At 34.5% G+C, this 26,776-nt stretch overlaps 4 protein-coding genes and 1 long non-coding RNA gene across 5 annotated transcripts; 3 read left to right on the top strand and 2 right to left on the bottom strand.

Moving 5' to 3' along the window:
• Positions 1-392: 392 nt before the first annotated feature.
• LOC133698623 (uncharacterized) lies at positions 393-4,210 on the bottom strand. The gene is made up of 6 exons (XM_062121616.1): positions 3,875-4,210; positions 3,700-3,780; positions 3,436-3,556; positions 2,522-2,821; positions 1,787-1,852; positions 393-833 (listed from the first exon to the last, which is right to left on the bottom strand). The coding sequence occupies exons 1-6, from the start codon at positions 4,063-4,065 to the stop codon at positions 741-743; spliced, it is 852 nt and encodes a 283-aa protein (XP_061977600.1). The 5' UTR covers positions 4,066-4,210; the 3' UTR covers positions 393-740.
• A 3,794-nt stretch (positions 4,211-8,004) lies between these two features.
• On the top strand, positions 8,005-11,555 carry LOC133699737 (protein ETHYLENE INSENSITIVE 3-like). The gene is made up of 2 exons (XM_062123153.1): positions 8,005-8,454; positions 9,204-11,555. The coding sequence occupies exon 2, from the start codon at positions 9,320-9,322 to the stop codon at positions 11,171-11,173; it is 1,854 nt and encodes a 617-aa protein (XP_061979137.1). The 5' UTR covers positions 8,005-8,454; positions 9,204-9,319; the 3' UTR covers positions 11,174-11,555.
• Positions 11,556-14,866: 3,311 nt separating this feature from the next.
• Positions 14,867-19,866, bottom strand: LOC133699815 (uncharacterized). Its single transcript, XR_009843322.1, has 2 exons — positions 19,743-19,866; positions 14,867-15,420 (listed from the first exon to the last, which is right to left on the bottom strand). It is a non-coding gene; the product is annotated as an uncharacterized LOC133699815 (long non-coding RNA).
• On the top strand, positions 15,215-20,652 carry LOC133699814 (probable inactive receptor kinase At5g10020). The gene is made up of 3 exons (XM_062123288.1): positions 15,215-16,811; positions 17,264-18,805; positions 19,760-20,652. The coding sequence occupies exons 1-3, from the start codon at positions 15,911-15,913 to the stop codon at positions 20,344-20,346; spliced, it is 3,030 nt and encodes a 1,009-aa protein (XP_061979272.1). The 5' UTR covers positions 15,215-15,910; the 3' UTR covers positions 20,347-20,652.
• Positions 20,653-25,258: 4,606 nt separating this feature from the next.
• On the top strand, positions 25,259-26,394 carry LOC133698695 (NDR1/HIN1-like protein 13). The gene has a single exon (XM_062121718.1). The coding sequence runs from the start codon at positions 25,374-25,376 to the stop codon at positions 26,193-26,195; it is 822 nt and encodes a 273-aa protein (XP_061977702.1). The 5' UTR covers positions 25,259-25,373; the 3' UTR covers positions 26,196-26,394.
• Positions 26,395-26,776: the final 382 nt, after the last annotated feature.

The following is a 26,776-nucleotide window of genomic DNA, read 5'->3' as shown; positions in this document are numbered from 1 at the left end:
AGGAGGAGAACTCCAAACCCCAAGCCCCTAACTATACTAAACTATAAAACCAACTCTGCATTCTTTCTCCGCCTCCTGTAACCCCTAGATGGATTCTCTAACAAAATTATGGCCTTAGATCACAAAACAATCCCAAAACCTCCACCAACTAAGAAAATTTTCTTTTCTTCAGAAGCTTAATCCATAATAACCAATCTAAGAAATGGTTAAAGAATGCAGAATTTTCACACAAAATTTAACCAAATTATTAAAATGAACTGCACGATGAAAAAGTTGCTGTTAAAGATGTTAATTCTGCAAGGGAATATCTATATGAGATACAGGAACTCTTAGCACTTAGCAGTCGTAGCTCTGGCATTGAATGTCAAGTTTATGAGCTGAAACAGGTCACATCCAGAAAGTTGTTACTTATCGAAAATAATAGAATCAACTCAAAATCAACAGAGCTTCAACTTAGATCTCTGAAAAAAACAACTGAGGAGATTACAACTTCGACATCGGATATATATCACCAATTTCCTTCAGTTTCTAAATGTAAATGCTTCAAGTTCTTAGGATAAAGAAGCAATAATCCACATTTACATTTGTAAATAAATTCTCAGATTTGATGCCAGAATTTTTTTTTAATTGAGCCCTGTACCTCTATCTGCAATAAAGCGGCATAATTAATTCACTCTTTGAAGTTTTCACTCCAATACAAGCCACAACTGGAAGTTCCATCATTTAGCTGAAGAAGACCATTAGCTTTCTGCTGGAGCAGAACTTTTGCCTTTGCGTGATCTCTTTCTTTTCCTGCCTCTACTTCTCACCGTCTCGTCACCACCTTTGCTTTCCTGTACAAAAACCTCCACATTTTAATAATGTAAAGTATCCCTGTTATTTCAACTCATGGGTGCCCAGGGATTTTAACCTAACCAGTTTTTTCAACACCTCAAAGTTATTGAATTAGTAATACTTTCCAGGATTAGTTTGAATATTAAACACATCCATGTGAATACATGTATGTACCCAGATCTCACATCTCATGATACTCTAAACAGTTTCATCTATATTCTTTCAGTTGGCAAACCCTAAATCACCCTTTCAGAGGCCAGTGAATTGGCTCGTTTGAAATATCTGATATGAAATACACAGGTAACAATCAAAAACACACAAAGCTGACTACCAGCATAGATTACACTCCGTATTATAACCCTCAGTTACCAGAAAAAAGATGCGTTAACAAGCAAGATTGAAAAGCTATATCTTGACTACAACATTGTTTTCTCATTTGTCAAAGTTTTACCATAAGTGACAGCAACCATTTCCACTACATCTTTATTTTTAACCCTTTTCTATAGCAGGCCAACACATTGAACACATCCATGGAATAATTGAAATAAAAGGGCCAAGGTGATTTCAACAATAAAAAATGATGACCAGAAGTTTAATTACCCATCTGCTAGATGTCAAGACAAGGCCATGAATTTCAACTCCAAAACCACTAAGTTGCCACTAAAAATGTGCAAAAAGAAAATGACAGGGAGAACGCAATGTCCAGCAGCACTATTCTTTCTCACAATCAACAGTGACAAGAACAAGAGACAATAACTACCGTCCATGTTAAACAGGACAGGATTCAAGTCCGATTGTAAACATAGCAGTGGATTTAAAAGCATCAAACATGCAATTATGAACCATATTTCTCTAGTCCAGATGTTGCAATTCAGCAGTGAGTAATCCACATCATTGCTTAAACATAAGAATCCACCAAAAAGTATAAAAACATTCAAAAACTTTCACTAACCTTCCCTGACATGGAGTTTGTGTTTTGACGACTCTTTTTCTTCTGGACTGAAAGTGGATTTGGACCCTGGAAAGTTTGACACAAAGTTGACCAGATGAGCATAGACATTCCTCTTGAAAGTACTTGGCAAGTTAGCAATAGCATTCTACCACGTACCTTTCATGTCAATTAAATTAATATTAAGTGATTCAGTTTACTATACTGCGATGTTCAAAAACAAGTTTACTATGCTGCTGCGTAACACATAAAAACTATATTGCCAGTAGCATCCACCTCAAAGCTATAAATTAAATAAATATATCAAACATCATTTAAAAAAATCTTTATGGGCCATGAACAGTGATCATAGTTTTATAGTTAGATAAGCACCATGGATATTCCACAATTTTATTGTACACAGTATCTAATTTCTCAAATAGCATGTTCTTCGTCATTAATTACTTAGAAAAGTAAATAATTCAAGGAACATCTTTGTGCTTTCAAGAAAATACTGTTTTTTTATTAGAACAATTGTAAGCTGCGATTAACCTGTAGCTGAACCTAAAATGTTGCCTTCCCATTAAATAGAAAAAGACTGCTGATCAGGTAATCCCCTTGTCTTGCAGATTAAGAAAATGGTTAAGTATATGCATATCCCAAAAAAATAGCAAACAACATAATACGAACAGACCCTTTCTAGCAGTTTTTATGGGTTAAAGATGTTAGCAATAAACAAGCTTGAAGCAGACAATATACCTTAGCTTTGTTTCTCTTGAATTGAGGTCTATCCTTGACCTTCATTCCCTTTCTTGAAGAGTATTTCTGGGGCTGCATTTCCAAATTTTCATCATCTGGACCTCCATTTTCATCAGAAGAATCTGCAATTTCCCAATTTTCCACTAAGTCCTTAGTCCTCTTTTTTAAGAGTGCGACTTCTTTCTCGGTCATATGTGACCGTTCTTCTTCTGAATTTTTGGCAAACTGCCGCTGAAATGCAGATGGTGGCTGAAGAAAGAGGGCATTTCTCAGACCAAATATGAGAGGGACACCTGGCACCTGTAGGACAGTTTATCACAATTGTTAATGGACATTCCAACGGTTATTTCTAGTCACTAATCCGAGTACGAGTACTGCTGCATCACTGTGCATTTCCCAATTCATTTTAACCAGCTAACCTGGTTACTGGATGGATCCCTTCCAATATGATAGCTGGTAAACAAAAAACAGAGCTAAACTGCCGATCTATTAGTGCAATTACAGGGATCAATCACAAGTTTACCAGATCAGCCTTACAATCCTTCCAAAAAGATCTTCATCTAAGTGACACCCAAGGCCATGCTACAGATATTCCAACTTCTAACACCATGTCAGTTGAAACACACAAGGATTATATGATTAATGGACTGAAATTTTAATTCTTCAGAAAACACCATTAATGGACTGATTAATGGTGTTTGAAACAATTCTACTGAGGTCAGTATTTAACAATTTTTCAAATCCTCAATTAAACATATAAGAAAACATCGCTACAGATTACACAATCCATAAAGTTTTGGCATAAACATATCACATTGTGATCAACTATCCAGTACCAACACAATTAAGGGATAAACAATTCATTAACGACCAAAAATCATGTAAAATAATTTAAAATGAAAAAAAAAACTAACCTCCTGAAACTTCTTCCGCATGTCAGTATCCTGAGTACCAACATAGAAGTGGTCCGGGTTATTTTCTCCAATAATCTCCACAATGCAACCCTCTGCATTCTTGATTTGTTCATGATCACACCTGCCATTGAAATGGAACTTCAAAATCATACCAAACCCAGAAAAGAGTAAAATCTCTAAAACCCAATTTCAGAAATCCACAAGCCATCAAATTCAGCAACAAAACCCCAAAAGATAAAGCCCTTTTACACCATAAAAACCCACCTTGCAATCATAAGCGTATTAGCTGCCTGAAGCGATTCAGTGTAAGATTTCCCAAGTCTTTTCAGCTCTGCCAAAACACACCTACAACCCCAAAAACAACAAGAAACGAATAAAAATCCAATCTTTCTTCTTATTTTTTTAACATAAACTAAAAGAAAAGCAAAAGGGAGCAGACCTGGTGGTGAAGAGCTTGACAGAGCCACCAAGAATGTTAGAAATAGCTGTATCAGCAGGAGCAATGTTATTAACTATTAAATGGTGAATAAATGTGCCGTCGCACAAGACTTTGTACGGCTGACGGAACCCAAAACATGCTGTGTAAAATCTCACTGCCCGCCGGTGGCGTTTCTGCTTCTTTACTCTCATGTCTAAGAATTTGAGGAACTGGTCGGTTTTGGAAGTAGCACAGGAAGGGTCTTTCTTGCTTGCAGTTTGCAGAGGAACTAAAACCCTAGCTTAACCGGTGCTTTGATTTTTAAAACCCTAAAAATTGCATCTTGAGTTGAAGGACTGACTTGAACTAGATAAGGATTGAGGGATCGGACTCGGTCAGGTTGGGTTTGGTCACCTTTGGTCCTTGTTTTTCTTCTTTGTAAAACATTTTTAACTTTTATTACACTTGTTAAAACTGAGTTTCATGGCGACAAAAACATAGTGGAAATTAATTAAATAGTGCTTAATTATCACAAAAATAAATATAAAGAATCGAATAGAATAACACTTAATCTTTGTTTATAGTGATTAGGTTATGATAAAAAAATTCATTTCTTTAAAGATATAAGTTTGTTTATTAATGAGATTGTGTTTGTGTTTTATTTAAAATACAGATATAATTTGTTTGATTAAGAATAAAACATAGTTTACTGTGTATGAGTCCCATGTAAATTTACGTTCGAGATGCAAAAAAAAAAAGTAGTAAAATGCTACTTCTTGCGTACTGTTCATGCTAATTAATTAGCATGAACAATGTAGCATACACTCTTCACACCAATTAATTGGCATGAACAGTGTGGCCTAACTACTCTGTTCTGGCCGGATCGGTTCTGGTTCAAAACTCAAAATACATTGAATCAGGTCCGACCCAGTAAAATAAAAAATAAAAAATATTTTGTATTTTTTAATTGTGTTTTATTCAAAAAATTAGTGTTTAACATTATTCAATGACACTACATAAATTAGACAGAGATCGCTTGATGACGTACCATTTGCAGAATTTGATCGCAATCCCAATTTTGTTCTTGATTATATTTTACATGATGTTGTTATGCACTTAAGAAACTAAAAAAATGTAGTCCTTATCGAATGTATTTCATACGTGATGGAAATGTAGATAGTTTAATGAAACAATAAAAAATATTTTATATAAAGTATTATTTATTTCATGATGTAATAACAATAGTTAAATCTACAATATTTAAATTAAAAAACATCAATATTAATATATATTTTTTAAAATTATTTTATAACCTCAATTTCAAAAGCATTATTAACCAAATATATTAAACTACTTTTTGTTTAACCTCAATTTCAACCACAATTTCAACCAAACACCTATTTTTTCAAATCAATCTAAACTAAAATTACTTTTTATAAAAACAACTTTTTTCAAACCACAACCACAGCAGGTACCACAATACTAAACACATTCATAATATATCAAATCTCATGGTGTTTAATTATTTAAAAAATTATTAATTGTTTTTATTTAACACTGAAAAAATATTTTAAATTAATGTATTTATTAAATGATATTTTTTTTAATAGCATTGAAAACATGTTTTTTTAATTGATTTCATAGAGTTGAATAATTTTTTAGTTTCGAATATATGAAAATTTAGCATCTTTACTAGAAAAAAATGTTTTAATAAATTATAAATTAAAAGGATTAACTACTGGCATTGCAATCTAGTTATATTTTTGAAAATATTTAATTTTTTATTTTTAAATTAATTTTTTTTTATCATTTTAATATACTAATATTAAAATAAAATTTAAAAAATAAAATAAAAATATTATTTTAATATATTTTCAAGTAAAAAACATTTTAAAAAAATATTTTTTTTTCATATTCCCAAAAAAGCAACCTTCAATTAAAATATGCTATCAATTCAATATTCAGTGAAAAGATTAATTAGTTATTTCACTAAAAATCTTGTGACCAAATATAATCAAATAGTTCACCTTAACTGTGGTTTCCTTGTTTTTTTTATTTTTATTGTTTTGATATATTAATGTTAAAAATAAATTTTAAAACAATAAAAATAAATATTATTTTAATATATTTTTAAATAAAAAAAACTTCAAAACACTATTATTTTAAAAATTCATTTAGTATTACATTATAATTACATTTTAAAGTATTTTAAAGAACCTCAAAGATTTATCAAGAAGTCTTCTGTAAAGGACAAAGGATTTTGTCAAGTAGTTTTCATCCTTTAGTGTATTTTAAGTCACTAATGTGCAGTTCATGAATTATTAGAAGAAAACAAGCCTTAGCAGCAGAATGATTACTGAAATTCCATATGCCAATTCCATAAGAAAACAAGCCTTAGCAGCCTTAACTTTTTCCCAGAGGATGATGCTGAGCTTGAACACATAAAGACGGTGAGATTTCTTTCTTTTTGGTTGATTTGACTCTTCTATTAAGATATTTGGTTTTTATCCAAAACTAATAATTGATCGTTTTCTCTTTCTGATGCACGGGTTCTCCTTGTTTTAGGAGCACGCTGCAGGACGCATGCTAACGGAGGAAGTGAAGAACCGCCTTGGCACGATGACGTCGCGCAGCCCCAGCCAGTGTTACTGACAAAGTAAGCCTTCGACATTTCCTCAATAAATTGATGCATTTGCAGATTACTATGTTTACCGTCTTCCATCTGAATTGCCCTCGAATGTGGTCTTATGTTCTTGAATAGTTTCCAAAAATCTCAAGAATTTGGAGTGGAAAAGACACTGATATCCATCTTTCTGGTCATTTCCTTTTTTCAGGTCGTGGATGCCTTTATGGCTGTAGGCCTCTTCCCAATATGTTTGACTAAATCTGAAACAACGCCGGTGCTTGAGTCGAAGAATCCACTGGTGCATTTATTTTTCAGGCGAGGCTGTGGAGTGCTCATGACACAAATAGCCTCCCGGAGATAGAAGACCAGTGACCAATGTGCAAGCATCGGATTTGCATTTGTTAGACAGTCTCAATTTGAAGCAAAACTATTAAAATTATCAAAAATTTATTTTTGATATTAATGTATTAAAATGTTCTGAAAATAAAAAAAATAAAAAAATTTTTGATTTTTTTTTAAAAATTATCTTAAAACACATAAACAAACAACACATAAAAAAACAGAATCTTAATAAAATCTATAATGATCTACCTATTCATAAAAAAGAAAGGAAAAATCTCTCAGATTATCCATGCTTCAAAAGTCTGAGAAGAACATTATTTATCTTACAACGTTGGTTATTACAAGAGAAGCCCTTGATGATTTCAGATAATATCCATGACAACTCTCTCCTGGATCATCCATGTTTCATAAGAAGATAAAATTAGTTTTCTCTCATGTCATAATATCAATTTATATAGTATTATATTTTTATTCCAACAAGCATGGAGGAGATAAGACTCAATTTTCCTTAATTAGCTCAAGAAACAAAATATCTATAGTCTTCTTGGCCCTGGCACTAATAAAAAGAAAGGGGGTTAATCCATGTAGCAAGCGCTCATTAAAATTTCAGGTTAATTTCTATTGCCCACCCCCCAAATAAAATGATATACAGTTAAGTTTTTATAAATTAATATAACTCATGCTATAAATATTTTATTAATTAATTGAGATATTATTTAAATTTTAAATTTTAAAATTAAATTGGGACCAGAAAAACATATTATTTAATTGAAGTTATTAATTTACATAAACTATACTATAGAAATTCTCACTTGAACCAAAAAAATCATTTGCAAGTGAATGATGGTAATTTCATGGGAATATTCTCTGTGAAATGTTAAACCATTAAATTTATGAAAAATATCAGCATAACATTTTTGGAAATTGACTTGGAAAATAGAATACAGTTAAAATTAGGAAACAAATGAAGAAGGTTACAAAAAGAAATTCTAGATTAGGAGTAAACAGCTTGGCAGCTCAGGGAATTTATGGCGAGGCGAGGAAAACACTGGATACACACAATCTACTGCCCATAAATGCATCCTCATACAGAAGGATAAGCCTTTGTAGTTGGAGAAGGTCAGTTTGCTTTAAAAAGAGACACAGTGCATGGGGATCGTCAAGTCAGGACAAGAGACATTGCCCCCACACTTCTCTCTTCTTTTGTCTTCAAGTATTGCAATAACTCTCTCTCTATCCTCCGTCTTGATAGCAAAAAACAGCACTTTCAAGTCTTTGGATTAGATTAGCTTAACCTTTCTCAAGTTGAAAACTTGACCCTTCACCCTCCTCTCTCCTCGCATCCATCTTCCCATCTCCTTCCTCATACTTTCTTGGGTTTTATTTTTTTAAAGTGATTTGCTTTTACTTTCCCTGTCCCCACCATCATCACCCCCACAAGCTTCACAGTCGCCAAGACTCTTCTTTTATCATATAGTTTACTCTAGAGGACAATAATATATACCCCCAGTTCGAATAATAGGTGCCTCTCTTCACTCTCTAGAACAAAGGAAAAGATAAAGAGTATTTGGCGCAAGATTGACCTGTAACTCTCTCTAACCAGTGTCAAAGGCCTCTACTTTGATGTTTCCTGGTATATTTCTTCTTCAGATATTTCTTCCTCCTTTCTATCACTTTGAGCTTTGTTTTTGGTCTTGCTGATACGGGTTTGTGTTTTGTGAGCTGTGTTTGCTATTTCTGTTTAGCGGATCTCTGGAGTTTGATTATTGGGTGTGGGTTCTTGAATTTTTGTGGGTTTAGTTTTACTTTTGGGATGTGCGTTTTTTATTAAATTGAGAATAGTTGAGAGTTGTGTTAGATCCAAGGTGTTTGATAGTATTTGAGGACTTTTATCATATTATTTGGAACATTTTCTGAAAGGAGGACTGGGATTTCCATGACTGTTCAGTTTTTCCTAGAAAGTCTGACTCAATCTTCTTAGAAGGTGAGATCTGTATGGTCAGGTTAAATATTAGTTGGTTGATTAAATTCAATTGATTTATAGTTTGCCTTTTCTTTCAATTCTATATCCAGTGACTCTGATTTGATCATGATCCATCTATTTTCTTCTATGAAATCCATGAGTGTGCTGCTTGTTGATCTGCTTTCAATATAAGATAGTTTATGGCTCTATAGACTTTGAAACTTTTGTTTTTCAATGGGATGATTGCGAATAATAGACGTGTATGAGATCTTGTTTGAATAATTATGCTTAAGTAAATGAAAAGGTGGATTATTAAAAGTGAGTTCAATGATATTCAATGATCATGCACGCCTTATCTTTTTGGAAATTATAGGGTTTTGAGCAGTGTTTTTAATTGTAATTTTTATTAATGTCTACAGGTTTTATCGAAAGTCAAGCTTAGGGTGGAGCAGTTTGAGGAATTAAAGTTTGGTGATTGGAATCAATTCGGGCTTCTTATAACCTCTAGTCAATTTTGGAGGGTTTGGTTCTGTGAATGATGTCGATGTTTGATGAGACGGCGTTTTGTGGTGACATGGATTTCTTCTGTACCCCTCTCGTGGAAGGAGATGTGAGTGCTCCACAGGTAGAACCTGAGGTTACTGTGGAGGATGATTATAGTGATGAAGAGATTGATGTTGATGAGCTTGAGCGAAGGATGTGGAGGGACAAAATGCGTCTCAAAAGGCTAAAAGAGCAGACCAGAAGCAAGGAGGGGATTGATATTGCTAAGCAGCGTCAGTCCCAGGAGCAGGCCAGGAGGAAGAAGATGTCCAGGGCACAAGATGGGATCTTAAAGTACATGTTGAAGATGATGGAAGTTTGTAAAGCTCAAGGTTTTGTTTACGGGATAATCCCGGAGAAGGGAAAGCCAGTGACTGGTGCATCTGATAATCTTAGAGAATGGTGGAAGGATAAAGTCAGGTTTGATCGAAATGGTCCAGCTGCCATAGCTAAGTACCAAGCAGATAACTCGATCCCTGGAAAGGATGAGGGCTGTAATTCAATTGGCCCAACCCCACACACCTTGCAGGAGCTTCAAGATACCACCCTTGGCTCGCTCTTATCTGCATTGATGCAGCACTGTGACCCTCCCCAGAGGCGGTTTCCATTAGAGAAAGGTGTTCCTCCACCATGGTGGCCTTCTGGAAATGAAGAATGGTGGCCACAACTGGGTTTGCCCAAAGACCATGGCCCCCCACCTTACAAGAAGCCTCATGACTTGAAGAAGGCATGGAAGGTGGGTGTTCTCACAGCAGTGATTAAGCACATGTCGCCTGATATTGCCAAGATCCGCAAGCTTGTGAGGCAGTCCAAGTGCTTGCAGGACAAGATGACAGCCAAGGAAAGTGCTACTTGGCTTGCAATTATCAACCAAGAGGAATCATTGGCTCGTGAACTTTACCCTAATTCCTGTCCACCATTGTCCTCATCCGGAGGGAGTGGATCTTTGGTCATTAATGATTCCAGTGAGTATGATGTTGAAGGAGCTGAAGATGAGCCAAACTTTGATGTGCAAGAGTGCAAACCCGAGACTCTCAGCTATTCTAATCTAGGGATGGAAAGAATGGGTGAAAGGCTACCTCTTCGACAACAACCTTATCCAATCAAGGGAGAAGTTATCACCAGCACGGATTTTATTAGAAAGAGAAAGCCATCCAGTGATATAAACATGATGGTGGATCAGAAGATCTACACATGCGAGGCTGTTCAATGTGCTCATAGTCAAATCCGATTGGGTTTCCCCGACAGGGCTTCTAGGGACAATCATCAACTAAATTGTCCATACAGAAGCACTTCATTGGAGTTTAGAGGGTCAAATTTTCATGTTAATGAAGTCAAGCCTGTCATCTATCCTCAACCATCTGCACAGTCCAAGACAACTGCTCCATTGGTGAACCCAGCACCCTCTTCCTTCAATCTATCAGGAGTTCCTGAAGATGGGCAAAAGATGATCAGTGAGCTTATGTCAATCTATGACACTAATATTCAAGGCAACAAGAACACAAATCGTGGTAACAATTTGGTCACAGAAGGTCACAATGTTTTCCAGCCAAAAATCCAACACCAGCAGGACAACCACTTCCGAAGTCAAAGCAATATGATTAACGGGAGTATCTTCGAAGAGTCCAACATCAACCAAAACCATCAAATGTTTTCCCAGGAAGGTGGTCAGTTTGACAGGTTCAAACCCTTGAATTCTCCGTTCGAGACCAACCAAAACAACGGCGGCTTCAACTTGATGTTCGGCTCCCCCTTTGATTTGTCCTCTTTCGACTACAAAGATGATCTACAAGTACTGGGAATGGATACTCTGCCAAAGCATCAGGATGTTTCAACCTGGTTCTAATATCATTACCAAAACTATCTCCTGGACTGGAAGAACTTTTCTAATCTTGCATTACATCCAGGGCAAACTCTCACTGCCTAGAAACTGATATGGCCGTCCTTGTATTATTTACTCTCTTTTTAGGGGTAGAATTTAGATAGCTAGCAGGTACCGTACGTGCTCATAAAGTTTGTGCAAAACTCTCATAAATTGAACTGCTGTTCATTACGTATGAGGTGAGATATGCTGTCAAATAAATAAGTTGTGATGTATGTACTCATTTGGCTATCATATGGTTGAGAACACAGCCATAATTTGTAGGGCTAGGAATCTGATATTATGGTTTGTAATCTGTCTTGTAACGCCAACATGCTGCTGAAATGAAGGGTTGTCTTTTTGTGAATCTCTCATGGCCTTGTCCATGTGAATACAGACCCACAAAACTTAGTTGTGAGATGCCAAGTTGCTAGTTTCTTCAACATTAATTAATCAAGCTGGCGATATGGTATGGTGGGTGGGGTCACTCGCCATCCCAGTCAAGCACGGCTCCTCTTGGAAGCTCTTGGGATCTTTTCATCACTGCTGAGGGTTGAAAAGCTGTCAGCAGTCAGCATCTTGCTCGTTCAGATTCAAAGAAATTGAGGGACTCGTGATCTCAATAGTGAATCCACTATGCTTCTAGGTCCCTTGTGACATGACAGCATATACTGAAAAACAAAACATTACTGGCTGAGATTTAGCTTCACGTTTTTATTAATTTGGAGTCTTAAGTCAACATTTTAGGCGTTGAGATCACAGTTATTAAACTGTTAATGATCTTGGTGAATTTAATATTACATCATTTCATGATTTCTTGAAAAAAAAATTAGATAAACTGTTTTAATATTTTTAAAATCATATTAAATTTTGATTGGATTACGATTTAATCCTTTAAATCAATAACTTTATTCTTATCCAATTTAAATCCAGACAATGGGAGAAGTTATGCTTAGGAGAGCATTGTTCTCTCATGGAAAAAGTCAACAGACTTGTGGTCTTAATAGTTAATCCACTGTGCATGGAGGTCCCTTCTGACAAGACAACATAAACTAAAAACAAAACATTAATAATTTATACTGTTTAAAAGTGTAGTAATAATTATTTTTTATTTAAAAATATATTAATAAACTCTTAACTTCATGTATTTGTTAATTTAGAGTCTTAATTATTATCATTGGTCTCTAAAATGTATGTTTCTGTTAATGTCCTTAATTTTTATAATTAAGTTGTATATAAAAGTGAATATTAAAATATATTTGGACTAAAACCAATTTTTTATTATTATATATTAAAACTATCCAAAAAATAAAAATATCAAATTAATAACTTTTTTTATCTAAACATTTTTTTTTTAGTTTAAAGTGGGTGTTCAGACCAGCTTGTGCGCACCTCGACTAATCTCACGGACCCTGAAGTTAATGACCATGTAAGCCTTCAATGACCATCATATGAGCAATCACATGGCTCGAACCTGAGATCACAAAGAGAACAAACCTTTTAATCTCAAGTTTTTACCACTGAAGCACCACCTAGATAATTAATATTTTTTAAAGCATATGTATGGTGTCATCAAAGACTTAATTTTTAAGCATGTGAGGATTAGGGAATGCTTAATTACTCTTTCTTCCGTCTCTTTCCTTCCATTTGTTAACATCAATTTGCGATGCAAGGAAAGATGGTAGGGTCAGAAGTGGCTATCGATTCATCCTTTAACAAGTCTCTTTTGGATAGCTACTACGATTTCTTTATTTAAAAAAATTAAAATAGCTCAGACATGTGCACGTATTCGCATTGCATTATGAATTCGCATAATATTTTTTTATTATTTTTATTTATTTTTATATCAATCCAAATAATGTTGTGTTAGCTCAAGGAATATAGATAAATTTATTGTAAGATGCTATCAAAATTTATTTTTTTTCCAAAGATTTTCAATCATTACATGGGATTTATTAAGTCTGATTTTGGATCTATTTTTTCATTGTTGATTTTAAAATCATAGTTATCACACACTCGGAAGAAGGCTTGTGTCTCATATTTGTTAGGTCAACCTGAATCTATCTTAAAATAACATCATTTTATTTAAAAAAAAACTCCAACAACATCATTTCAAACAAGAAAAAAACTCATTGCAGTTGACTTGGTTGGGTCTTATCCGAGTTCATCCAGGTGAACCGAGTTGTTGGTTGACCAATCAAATCACTCAAGTTTAACAAAATGAACTTTCAAAATAATTAAAATAAAAACACAACACAAACTACAATGTCAACTCTTTAAACCATATCGAATTTAATAACCATGTCCCAAACTTCCTCTACAATGAAGCCTTTCTAGTCTCATATGGGATCTCATAACCACGTTTATGGCTCTCTCTCGTTAGGTCAGCTCCTTTTGATCTCATAACCACTCATCTTGTGCTGCACTTTTAGACATGAATACGTCAATTTAAGCGCGGTTAACATGTAAAACGAGGAGAAGATAATATTTTTAAAGCATACAGAGTCTCACCATTTATCTATGGAATGTAGTTTCTTTTTTCCTTTCATTTTATATTAAAAAGAAAGAGAAAAAAAAAATCTCTTAGACCATTCGATCATTTCTCTTTACAACAGTAAAATAAAATCTTGATTTGGGTTTTAGATTTGGACCGCACATCTTTTATTGATATCCTCCTATGTGTTATTAAACCTGAATTATTGAATTAAAAAAATATTTATAAACATAATTCTAACATATTTAAAAAATGATAAGAAAAGTTCTTATTATTTTTTTCTCTAAATATCACTGAAAGTTACCAATGAGCCACTTGACATCACCCGTGAAAGGATTCAAATTTATATATTTTTGGATTTGAAATGGCGATTTGATTTGGTCTCGTGGGCTTTTCCTCGGCCTACTTGTTTTGTATATAAGGCTTGGCCTTCTAGATTATAATTGGGTTTTGATTTCCTGGCCTCCTGAGTTAATTTCATATGGGCTGGACTTGAATGTGTCTCTTTATACTCTTAGGATGAGCTGGTTTCTTTAGCGGGCCTTCTTGGGCTTTTGTGATTTCAAGCTATGTCAACTTAAAGCACATTAAAATATTAAAAAACATTAATTTGAAAAAAACATAATTTTTGTTTTTTTAGAACATTTTTAAATTAAAGAGTGGAAAAGACAGAAGAGTCCATCCAAGTTGCCTGGGATACCCGGTGGACGACATGGATGCCATGTCACAATATATACATTAACTTCTGCCAGAGGATAGTCCAAAGAGCAGCTCTCGAACCTGCAAATATACTCGTCAAATTGACCGTAGACAGACAGTCCTTTTGTGGAACCATGGCATGAGAAAATTGCATCTCTATAATGCATGGTACTCTTATGATTTTGAAATATACAATAATAATAATAATAATAAACCCCTTCGTAATTAAAATAAATTAAAATTATGGGATTTTATTTTTATTTTTTTTTAAAAATAAATTAAATTAAATTTTAACTATCTCAATGTAATCTCAAGTTAACTAATAGAGTTGACCAGTTAAGTGTTGCATTGACCGGTCATAATGTTTACCCACTGGCCACTAGAGTAGTTTGGGTTTTAATTAGATTTTCATTTTCATTTTTTGTTTTAAGTTAATATTTTTTTTAATGATTTTAGATTGTTTTAATGTATTAAAATTAAAATAAATTTTAAAAATAAAAAAAATATTATTTGAAAAATAAAAGAAATATTCTACATTTACCACGATCCAAGCACAGCTATTAATATCCCTGCATCAACAGAAAGATGAGCTGATTCAAAGAAAGAATGCATTGGGATTCGTAGAACCTTTGTTTCTAGGAACTACAAAAACACAAACTAATCTGAAGCCAACTCAACCTCAATTTTTTTATCCTATTCTTACCAGGTAACTAGGCATTGCCTTAAAGTAAACCTGTCCTTTTCTTGATAGTTATTGCATACTTCCAACTTGACAAATAATATAGTAACATTACACCACTCACCTACTCCTCCTCCCTGTCTTTGTCTGATCTGCTATGCTCTCTCACTCCTTCACTCCCTCCTACCTTCACTCACCAGTTTTAGACTTCTTGGCTGTGTTTCTTTGTCTTTGCTTCTTCTAGTATTCGCTGTTTCTTCACATTCCTAAGTAGCCACCCACATTTCTAACCTCATGCTGTCCCGTCACTTACAAAGCTTGTCAGGTTCTTCGAACTTTCCCCTTCTGCTTTGTACGTTTCTGTGGAAAAAGGAGTAGATTTTATTCAACTGGGTTGCATGTTTTTATTCACATTGTCGTAAAAATTTCTTGCTTGGATTCCATGAGTTGTCTAGCTGATGAAGATGTAGAATTTGTGCAAGTTTCTGCCTTTTTTTTTTGTTCTCATGTTAGGCGTATTTTGACTTGAGTGGACTTAAAGTTTCCATTTTTTTGACAATGGGGTTTGTGATTTTTGGCTAGGATTAATTTTGGGAATTTTATGTTAGGAAATAATTGTTGTTTTGGTTCATTTTGCTCTTCAATCCTCCCATTTGTTGACTAATTGCTTGGATTCTCCTCTAAAGTAGCATTTAGGGTGATTACATTTTGATTTCATTCCTTTTGTACTAGAACCTTATGGTCTTCACTTGTTTGTGACATTCATGAAGTAGCATTTGATATTGCCGGGAAACCAGTTCAATCTTTCTTCATATTGGTCGTTTTGTGGTTTGGAACTAGCCTTGGGACAATGCAAACGATCTGCCTGATTTTATTGTTGTTGGTAGTAGCTGCATTAGGACAATCTGATTTTAAAGCACTTTTGGAGCTCAGGAAGGGTTTTGAGAAAGACCCATCAGGGAAAGTTTTTGACTCATGGGACAGCAAGTCCTTGGCATCTGATGGGTGCCCTCAGACCTGGTACGGGGTTATCTGTGTCAATGGTCACGTGGTTTCAATCACTCTAAATGATGTTGGTCTTGTTGGAAACTTCAGTTTCCCAGTTCTTGCTGGCTTTAAAATGCTTCGAAACTTGTCGGTTTCGAACAACCAGTTGATGGGCACTATCTCGAATGTTGGTTCCATCGAGTCCCTTGAATTTCTGGATCTTTCATCCAATTTTTTTCATGGGTTTGTACCTTCTGGGGTGTCCAAGTTGAAGAATTTAGTGCTTCTGAATCTTTCTTCAAACAATTTCGAAGGCATTGTTCCCTCAGGTTTTGGCAATCTCGAGAGCTTGGAGTACTTAGATTTGAGGCATAATAGCTTTTCTGGGGATATAATGGGTCTTCTTTCCCAGTTGGACATTGTGGTTCATGTTGATTTGAGCAGCAACCAATTTTCTGGTTCATTGGATTTGGGACTCGGAAATGCTAGCTTTGTTTCATCAATCAAGTATTTGAATGTAAGCCACAATTACTTGGTTGGGCAGCTCTTTGCTCACGATGGAGTGCCATATTTTGACAGCTTAGAGGTCTTTGATGTCAGCAATAATCAGATAACTGGGGCTATTCCCCCCTTCAAATTTGTTGTTTCTCTTCGGATTCTTAGGCTTGGTGGCAACCAGTTATCAGGGTCTTTACCAGAAGCTCTTCTGCAAGATAGCTCGATGGTGTTGACTGAACTGGATCTTAGCCTTAATCAACTTGAAGGTATGTTGCTTTTAACAACACTTGGTAGTCTTTTATTATTACATATACACTTCTTCACATTTCCTTGTAACTTCAGGAGAAGTAGACTTAAAACTAATTTGGTGTTCTATTTATTTCCTCTTGCGCAATGCAGCATTGGAATGATCTGTTTAATTACAAGTAGAATTATAACAACCCTGGTGAGGATAACGGAAGAAATATTTTTCGCCCCTTCCATGTTTGAACATTGAAAGTCAATGTGAAATCTGGAAAATATTGAAAACTACTATTGTAGAAACACTCTTAATGCAGTAAGCAACTTGAAAAGCATTTGGAATGTAGAGATTTCTGTTTCCCAACCTTCTAGTATGTTTTTCGGTTATAGTTGTCAAAAGCTATCCATTGATGTTAAATTTGAGAGTTTTTATGATCTAATTTTACCTGTAATTTTAAGTGATTCAAATCCATGGCAGGTCCAGTAGGAAGTATCACCTCTACAACTCTGAGGAAGATGAATATATCTTCAAACAAACTTTCAGGCCCTTTACCAGCCACTGTAGGCCACTGTGCCACCATTGATCTGAGTAATAATATGCTCACAGGGAATTTGTCCAGAATCCAGAACTGGGGAAATTACGTGGAAGTTATTCAGTTGAGTTCAAACTCATTGACAGGAACTTTGCCTAACCAAACTTCTCAATTCTTGAGGCTAACTACATTGAAGATATCAAACAACTCATTGAATGGTGATCTTCCACCGGTGTTGGGTACATACTCAGAACTAAAGGTGATTGATCTTAGCCTCAATTTTCTTACAGGGTTCCTCCTTCCAGATTTCTTCACCTCAACAACACTGACTGACCTCAACCTGTCAGCCAACAATTTCACGGGGGAAATACCTCTTCAGGAGGTCCACGACTCGAGAGAAAATTTGAGTTTGGTGTCTCTTGACCTGTCACACAACTCTTTAGAGGGATCTTTGCCCCCAGAAATCAGTAAGTTCCATAACCTGGTGTATCTTAACCTATCTAACAACAAACTGAAAGGCAGCATCCCTGGGGACCTTCCTGATGGATTGAAAGGATTTGATGTGTCTTCTAACAATTTTTCTGGTGTGGTTCCTGATAACTTGAGGCGGTTTCCTGATTCAGCTTTCCATCCAGGAAATTCTTTGTTGATTTTTCCTTATTTGCCATCCTCATCAAAGGGGCCTCCAGCCCTTGTGAATTTGAAGGGGGGTCAATCTCGTATGAAACCTGCTATTAAAATTGCTCTGATTGCAAGTATGGTTGGTGCTGCTACTATAATAGCTCTTTTGTCCATGGTGATTTATTACCGCACCCATCGGCCAACACATGGAACCAAAAGTTTGAAAGGAGATGAGAGAAGTGAAGGTGTCCCACAGGAGGAGGGTTCTTCCATCTCTTCATCAAGAGTCAACAAAAATCCAAGCCAATCATCTGCATCACTTAGCTTCCACCAAAGTAACGCCCTAACCCAGATGGGGTCTGCATATGATCCAGGGAACACATCCTCAGTTCCACAGAAATCTAAAGAGCATCTCGAATCAATAACAAAAGATGGAGGGTTGACTTCTCCCCATTTGTCATCTTCAAATGCATCACCTTCTAAAAGCCCGCTATCATCTGATACTCCTGGGGTGCTGAGAGTTAGATCTCCTGATAAGTTGGCTGGGAATTTGCATCTCTTTGATGGTTCTCTAACATTCACTGCAGAAGAACTTTCATGTGCTCCAGCAGAAGTTGTTGGAAGGAGTTGCCATGGTGCGCTATATAAAGCTACACTTGACTCTGGCTATGTAATGGCGATAAAGTGGTTAAAAGAGGGAATAGCAAAAGGGAAGAAGGATTTTGCTAGGGAAGTAAAGAAACTCGGGAGCATCAGACATCCAAATTTAGTTTCTCTTCAGGGTTACTACTGGGGTCCAAGAGACCATGAGAAGATGATAATATCAAAATATATCAATGCGCAATGTTTGGCCTTCTATCTTCAAGGTAAGACATCTCTAGTGAGGCAAAATTTTTCTTTTACTTTTCTTTCCTTTTTAACTTCTTAAGATGACCATCATGGAAGGCTGGGTGGATATTTTGTATGCCTTGTCCATACTGTGTACAAAACCAACTTGACAGAAATGCATATATACTCCAGACATTTCCATATCTACTGAACCAACTGTCATTAGCCAACATAAATATAATGCTTCTTCCCTCTATGAATGGAACATAGATGGAATGTCTGAATTTTCCCCTTCTTTTGGTTATAAAAATACTCAGTGTGCTATTCTATCATTTGAAATGTATATCATCAAATCTGGTTCCATTGTATGTCATAACTAAACAAATTACTAAAGTTTCCTTTTACTATCGCCCATGTTTTTATTGAGAATAGTTGACTTGTATTGTGTAATTGTATCGATATAAAGTATTTATACCCTACTAGTTCAATAATAGAGACTGTAGCAAAAAGGCTTTTACATGCGTTGGTCTTGTTTGTTTCCAACAATGGTGTCCATTTAAAGTGAATTGAGCAGTTCTGTTCTCGCTTTATTGCTTCAACTAGCAGATTAGCTGCATATGTAGGGGTTGAATGCTCTCTAAATATGGCATGGGCAGTCTTGCAGAAATGATTTGCTCAAGGTTTATGAATTGTGCTTGAACTGTAAACCTATATCCTGTTATGTAGCTGTTTTAGTATTTCTTGATTTGTTCGGCTGTGACTATGGAACATGTGTGTGTAATAAGCATGACATAATAAAATTGTAACTATTGGTGCCTCCTGCACTTCATTGGCTTTCAAACCCCCTCTTGTGCAAAATTATCAAGAAGACAAGGAAGATTGGTTACTGGTATAGAAATTCTACGTTGTTTCTTTCCTGAATTTTCCCAATGTTATGCAAGAAATTAACGTTCCTTTTAGGGAATTAAAGATTACCTTTGTGTCTTGTGCAGAATCAGAGCCAAGGAAACTTCAGTCTTTATCTCTTGATGATCGGCTGAGGATTGCTGTGAATGTCGCCCGGTGCCTAAACTACCTACACAATGAAAGAGCAATTCCCCATGGAAACCTCAAATCTACCAACATTTTATTAGAACCCCCAAACATGATTCCACTGCTCACCGATTACAGTCTCCATCGAATATTGACTTCTGCTGGCACTGCAGAACAGGTTCTGAATGCAGGTGCTCTTGGCTATCGGCCACCTGAATTTGCTAGTTCAAGTAAACCCTGCCCATCATTGAAGAGTGATGTTTATGCATTTGGGGTTATCTTGTTAGAGCTCCTAACTGGAAAATGTTCATGGGAGATAGTTTCTGCAGACCCAGGAGTGGTTGATCTGACAGACTGGGTAAGGTTATTGTCTGAAGAAAACCGTTCCAGTGAGTGCTTCGACAAGCTGCTTATGGATACCCCTAACGCAGAGGCCCCCAGAGTTCTCGATGAAATGCTCCAGGTGGCTCTTAGATGTATCCTACCAGCATCTGAAAGGCCGGACATGAAAACGGTATTCGAAGATCTTTCAACAGTAGCATCATGAAAGGCACCTCAAAGAAAACAGGAGTCCTAACCATTGTTTTTGCCACTAACCCAGTTCATTGCTATTACTGTTCTTTTATTTTTTGGAGGGATACTGCTTCTAATTGCTTCGATATCTGTTAACGTTCTTAAGCTGCAGCTGATCCTTTGAATAATGGCTTTGTATAGGTGGTTTACTGGCTCTTTGAGCCCGGGGAAATTAGGGAAATAAATTCACTCTCAGATGGATGGGTTAAGCCATTCTTTGTTAACCCTATCTTGTAAGGTGTACTCTACTCTTTACAAAGTTCTTTTCTGGACGCAAAAATATTCTTTTGCTGCAAGTTATTTATTAATCATTCTCCCTAGTTTTTCTTGACATTGTAAGAATGGGAAAGAGCATTGCTCCTCTAGCAAAAAGAGAAATGTTTGAATGATGCCATGGCACTCTCCTAATCCTTCTCTTTTTAAATTGTTTTAATATAATAATATCAAAAATAAAATTTAAAAAATAAAATAAAATATTATTTTAATATATTTTTAAGTAAAAAATACTTTAAAAAATAACTATTACTAAAATATTTTTTTAAAAATATCAAATTAATGTGTTTTTTGATAATTTTTTATGTGTTAATATAAAAAAACTAAAAAATTATTTTAATAATAAAAAATACCTTTTAAAAAGTATTCTTTCACCATAATTTTTTTAAAATACTTTAATAATAAAAAAAAAAGTTTTAAAAAGTTTTTCAATGTAGAATATGAAATTCTTCTGTGTGAAGCGTAAAATATTTTATCTAATCCAAGAGGCTAAGATTTCAAGTCTAAGCTTGGTATAAATCAAGATTCAACAATGAATTATAATTTTTTGAATTAATTGAGATGTGTATAAGTTAATTCGACACTTATATTAATAATACAAAAAATTCTCTAGTAACTTAAGAAAATTAATCCCTAGTCGCAAGATTTGGCCTCACTTCAAAATAATTAATTTTTTTTTTATGTTAGTAATTTTCCATAGAAACACACACATATAATACTAATAACTAAATAAATTGAATTCATTAAAATTCAAATTTATTTAGTTATAATATATATAAGCAGTACCTTCTATTATATATCCTAAGATTTAAAAAACCTTTCAATTAAAAAAAATCTCTTTCAATTCGACATTAATTAAGGGCGTTTTTACCGTTTGAGAAGCCACGTAACGACTTCAAAAACTGATTCGGTGCACCTTCGCTTATAAATATTATCAATAAACAAGTTAATGCCATCTAATTCGAGAATAATAGACCTAACAATTCGTGTTCAAACACAATGACATTAGTGTAATTATATTGATTTAACGAGCTTTCAATTTTATTTTTTTTTTGCGTGTATTCATGACTTCTATGTTAAAAATAAAAACAAAAACAATTCGTATTATTTAATTAGTTAGCCAGAAATCGAGAGGGGTTTGTCCCGAATTTAATTGTATATCCCTAAAAGCTCGAAACAAGAATAAAAAGGCCAAATTGGTCTTTCATGCACCTGTTAAGGAAGGATAATGCATGGTTTCTTATTAACCTATTTTCAACGGGCTTAAAAACTCTTATGACTATCCTGTGTTGAACAATTTCAAAGAAATTAGCATGCCTCAATTGTTAAGCCCAAACACGAGCATCGATAGAATTTCAAGTCTCGGACACACTAGGTTTGACGTCAGCCAAACCACAATGTCTTTTGAGCTTAAAAGTATACCAAACCTGAAACTTGAACTTTATAATCAACTAAATTTAAAATAATATAAATTTGATAAAAATATCAGACTCAAGACAATTGAACTTAATAGTCAATCATGCCTAAAATAACATGAGTTTGACAAATATGTTAAATACAAGATATTTAGATTTGACAGCCCGTCATGTCTAAGATAACATGAGACTGATAAATATGTCAGACTCAAGACACTTGGATTTGGCATTCCGCCAAATCTAAAGTAATTAGATTTGATAATCAGTTAAGTCTAAAGGTAATATGAGTATGAAAAATATGATGTCAAGTCCAAAACACTTAAACTAGACAGTCACCCATGCTCAAGGTAACGTGGACCTGACAAAGATATCAAATCCAAAACACTTGAACTTGGCAACCCGCCACATCCAAGGTAATGTGAGTCTAGCAAACATGTCAGGCCTGAGGCACTTGGACTTGGCAATTTATCGAGTCCAAAGCATTTGAATTTGATAGTCAGCCAAGTTCAAGGTAATGTGGGTATGACAAACATGTTGTCAAGTCCAAGATATCTGGATTTGACAATCAGTTATGTCCAGGGTAACGTGAGTTTGACAAAGATACCAGACTCAAGGTATTTGGACTTGACAATCCGCTAAGTTCGATGCACTTGGATTTTGCAGTCAGCCAAATCTAATACACTTAAACTTCTCAGTTAATCAAGTTTAAGACAACGTGAGTTTATAAAAAAATGTTAGATTCAAGACATTTGAACTTGATAATTAACCAAATTCAAAGTAACCAGTATCATTCCTTGACATGTCCATGTGAATAATCATTTTTTTTTGGTATAATCTTGGAAAAGAACTCAATTTCCATAGATTTTGTTATATTTGATACTCTAAACATGTTCACGAGAATGACCACTCCTCGGCATTTGGCTTGGCATGCCCATGAGAATAACCGGTCATCAATTTTCTTCCAAAACCCTTGACTGTTTCGGCTTCTCGACCGTGTTGCCGTCTTCTTGACATGGAAGAATATATGAACTGTCCTTCATGTTTTTCTCATTCCACACATCTCCAGCTATATAATAAATCTACTCTCTCTTGCTCTCTCTTTCAACCCAGTTACCCTCTCCCTCTCATACATCCAAACCATACACAAATAACCCCGCCGAGACAGAAGAGCTTGCAACTGAGGCAATCAGATCGAGTCCTTGGCTCAATATCTCAGGTAAATGCATATCATTTCCTACCTTGTTTTTGAGTTTACTTCCTTTTTTCTCTTTATTATTGTTGCTCTTCTTGTCCTGAAATCTTTTTGATCCCTAATTATTAATATTCTTGATGTTTTTTGGCATGTGATCTCCCTTCTTTCTCTGATAAGATTCTCTTGCTGTGAAATGATAATAATTATGCACAAAAAAAAAAAAAAAACGTTATGGAGATCGTTTTCTTAATGCAAATGATAGTTCAAGAAGGAAAATAATTGCAAACTGTTTCCCTCGCCGTGAATCCATGATATGAGAGATGGAATTCAGTATTTTATTCTATTTTTATCCAATTTAATTATTATTTTTATCAAATACTCATCGTTTTGTCTCTCTAAATTTCGCGATTTATCAAGAACAAAATCTATATTGACCGTCCGATTTATTTTAGTTTATTATACACATTGTTTACAACGTGCATTCCATGAATCCACTGGTTTTTTTTTTGGTCTTGAAAGCATGTGTTTGTCCATTGATTTGTTCGAAATATTTTAAATCGACATGTAGCATGCTTCCTTATTTTAACTTGGTGCCGGACACTAAGAAGAGCCTATCAAAGTCCAAGAAATGGTGCCTTGTAATCATAGTTAATTATTTAATTAACTTTTTTCTGAGTTAATTTCTTGATCTAATTACTGGTTCTAGTACTGATTCAGTTTTACTAGCTTAATATCTCACAATAGTGATGCTAAATATAAAATAAATTATATAATAAAAAATAATTCAAAACTATACATGAACAGTTGAATTGTAAATTTAAAATAAAATCTATTTATGAATCCTAGCTATTAATTGAATAAATTATATGTTAAAGTTTCTTTTTATTATATTTTTATTAATACTTAGCACTGCTCAATATCAACAATAAGCTAGAATATGAAACGAAGATAAATTATGAAGATTATAACTCAATTACTCAAATTTCAAGTTTGTTTTCTAAAAGTCACCAGTTTGAATCTTATAAATTTCAGGATTATTGGAGGCTTATATATTCGTTAATTTTAAAACCTGTAAGATTAATCAAGGCATATATAAACTAACTCGGACATCCACATTAGTAAAAAAATAAATTAAAGAGTAGTCTTCCATTATTTAGCATTGGCACGATAATTGGGATTTTTATTTTTCTATTTTGGATTATTAATTAAATAGCTAGTTATGTCAAAATCACTTCCACCTATTTTTCTTCTTAAATAATATTTTATATCACACGTAGCATGTCTTTGATTTATTGGATAAAGCCACTGAGTTAATGCATACAATCAAAATAATTTTCTCCCTTTACATAGAAAAAAATAATTTCTTTAATTTATAGGACATTTACAGCATCAAATAATTAAATCAATCTACCTGTCTATGAAATTATTTCATGCCTTTTTTGCTACAATATTGTGGATTCCTTCTCCTCCAAGTCTTCATAAAAATTAATAATCTATGATTTTTACAACAAATTACACGATTTGCACAATGATTTTCTCGTCTTATTACAAGTTCCGATAGCATCACCGAAGTTTTGTCGTTCTTAAAAAATAGATATTTAAGAATATTTATTTTCTGCTGTTATTTATGGAAATTATATATTATTATTTTTTAAATTAAAAAATAAAATTCACCAAATCCTTTGTTATTATGGTGCATGATTTTTTTTAAGTATTTTTTTCCTTGAAAAAAAATTAAACTGATTTTTTTTTAATTTTTATATATAAACATTTTAAAATCATAAAAAATTATTAAAAAATTAATTTAATAATTTTTTATACCTAACACACTTTAAAAAAATTAGGTAACGTATCTAAACGTAATGTCAAAAGCTAATCCCTCACGCGGTAACGCCGCGCACCGCTCTTTTATTTTTCTCCTTTTAACATGTAAACTTCCCCATCTACCCCTTATTCGAGTAAATAATTTCTCACGCGGTCTCATCTTTAAGACACGCCTATTTAAAACACCCGACAGGTGACAGCACGCTCTCTTACCTGCATCTCCGTTTCCCTCTCTGATCTGTTAACAGACACAAAGCATCAGTCTCAACTCACTGAGTCGATCAATAATCGTCAACAATGGCCGACAGAGTTCATCCCCGAGACGACTCACCACCACAAACCACCGAGTTCAAGCCTCCTCCCGCAGCAGTACATTACCCAGAGTCGCCAACAAAACCTGATGCTCCTCGGTCAGAGAAACCGGTCCCACCGCCACCAGGAACTTACGTCATCCAAATCCCCAAAGATCAAGTCTACCGAGTCCCACCACCGGAAAATGCTAAACGCCACGAGCGTCTCACCCGCCGCAAGCGTAGCCGTAGCCCCTGCTGCTGCTGCCTCTGCTGGCTTCTTGCACTCCTCGCCGCCTTAATCTTCCTCGTTGGCGTCGCTGCTGCTGTGTTCTATTTTGTGTTCCGCCCGGAGGCACCGGATTATTCAGTCGAGCGTTTGTCGATTTCGGGGTTTAATCTGACGTCATCAAGATGGGTCTCTCCGGAATTTGACGTCACTGTGAGAGCGAATAACCCTAACGATAAAATTGGGATTTATTATAGAAGAGGAAGTTCCGTTGATGTTTACTATGACAGCGTTAAAATGGCCACCGGATCGTTACCGATTTTCTACCAAGGGACAAACAATGTGACTGTGTTTGTAACGCCGTTAAAGGGTTCTGCCGTTGAGTTGACGAGCGGGGATCGTACGGCGATGATCGATGAGGTTGGCAAAGGACAGGTGCCGTTTAAGCTGACTTTGAGGGCTCCGGTTAAGATTAAGGTTGGTTCTGTTGAGACATGGGAGATTACTGTTAAAGTTGACTGTGATTTAACAGTGGATAAACTAACGGCAACTGCAGAGATTGGGTCTAAAAAATGTGATTATGGTGTGGATTTGTGGTAGGGTAGAGTTAGTGAAATTTGGGGGTTATTTATTTTTAATTTTGGTTAATTAATTATTTTTCGAGGAGATTGTGATTTTATTAGTGGCAAACATGTTAAAGAAATGGAACAGAGATTGCAGAATTTAAAATATTTATTCATTGTTTTTTATAAATATTTTTATTAATGATTCAAGTTATGGTGCGCATGTTATGAATTAACGGGATCCATGTTTTTCCGCAATTTTTATTTTTGTTTAATATATGTGTTTGGTTACTATGAGAATATTTTTTATTTTAAAATTATAAAAATTTATTATAAAATTTTACTAAATAATTTAAGCTTCTATTTATTTTTTTCCGTTTTAAAATTATTTTTGAAAAAAATTAAATTTTTATTTATTTATTTATTTTAAAATAATATTTTTTAATGTTTTTTGATCATTTTAATACATTGATATTAAAAATAAATTTTAAAAAATAAAAAATATTTTTTTAATATTTTTTTAAAGTAAAAAATATTTTAAAAAATAATTAAAATTATATTTTTAAACAAACTAGGTAATTGCAACAGTTTTGGAATAATTCAAAGCTTGGTAGAGAG

The sequence above is a fragment of the Populus nigra genome, chromosome 7 (assembly GCF_951802175.1).
Source record: "Populus nigra chromosome 7, ddPopNigr1.1, whole genome shotgun sequence".
NCBI classification, from domain to species: domain Eukaryota; kingdom Viridiplantae; phylum Streptophyta; class Magnoliopsida; order Malpighiales; family Salicaceae; genus Populus; species Populus nigra.
The sequence above is the reverse complement of the archived record's forward strand: the minus strand, read 5'-3'. Positions and strand labels throughout refer to the sequence as shown.

Bases quoted from the DNA above. Each gene is read 5' to 3' on its own strand.
- LOC133698623 (XM_062121616.1), bottom strand. From the start codon at position 4,065: ATGAGAGTAAAGAAGCAGAAACGCCACCGGCGGGCAGTGAGATTTTAC. The intron at 3,781-3,874 runs GTCTGCTCCCTT...TTGGGGTTGTAG, and splicing joins GTCAAGCTCTTCACCACCAG to GTGTGTTTTGGCAGAGCTGA. The intron at 3,557-3,699 runs GTGGGTTTTTAT...TTTCAATGGCAG, and splicing joins AATACGCTTATGATTGCAAG to GTGTGATCATGAACAAATCA.
- LOC133699737 (XM_062123153.1), top strand. From the start codon at position 9,320: ATGATGTCGATGTTTGATGAGACGGCGTTTTGTGGTGACATGGATTTC.
- LOC133699814 (XM_062123288.1), top strand. From the start codon at position 15,911: ATGCAAACGATCTGCCTGATTTTATTGTTGTTGGTAGTAGCTGCATTA. The intron at 16,812-17,263 runs GTATGTTGCTTT...AATCCATGGCAG, and splicing joins TAGCCTTAATCAACTTGAAG to GTCCAGTAGGAAGTATCACC. The intron at 18,806-19,759 runs GTAAGACATCTC...TGTCTTGTGCAG, and splicing joins TTTGGCCTTCTATCTTCAAG to AATCAGAGCCAAGGAAACTT.
- LOC133698695 (XM_062121718.1), top strand. From the start codon at position 25,374: ATGGCCGACAGAGTTCATCCCCGAGACGACTCACCACCACAAACCACC.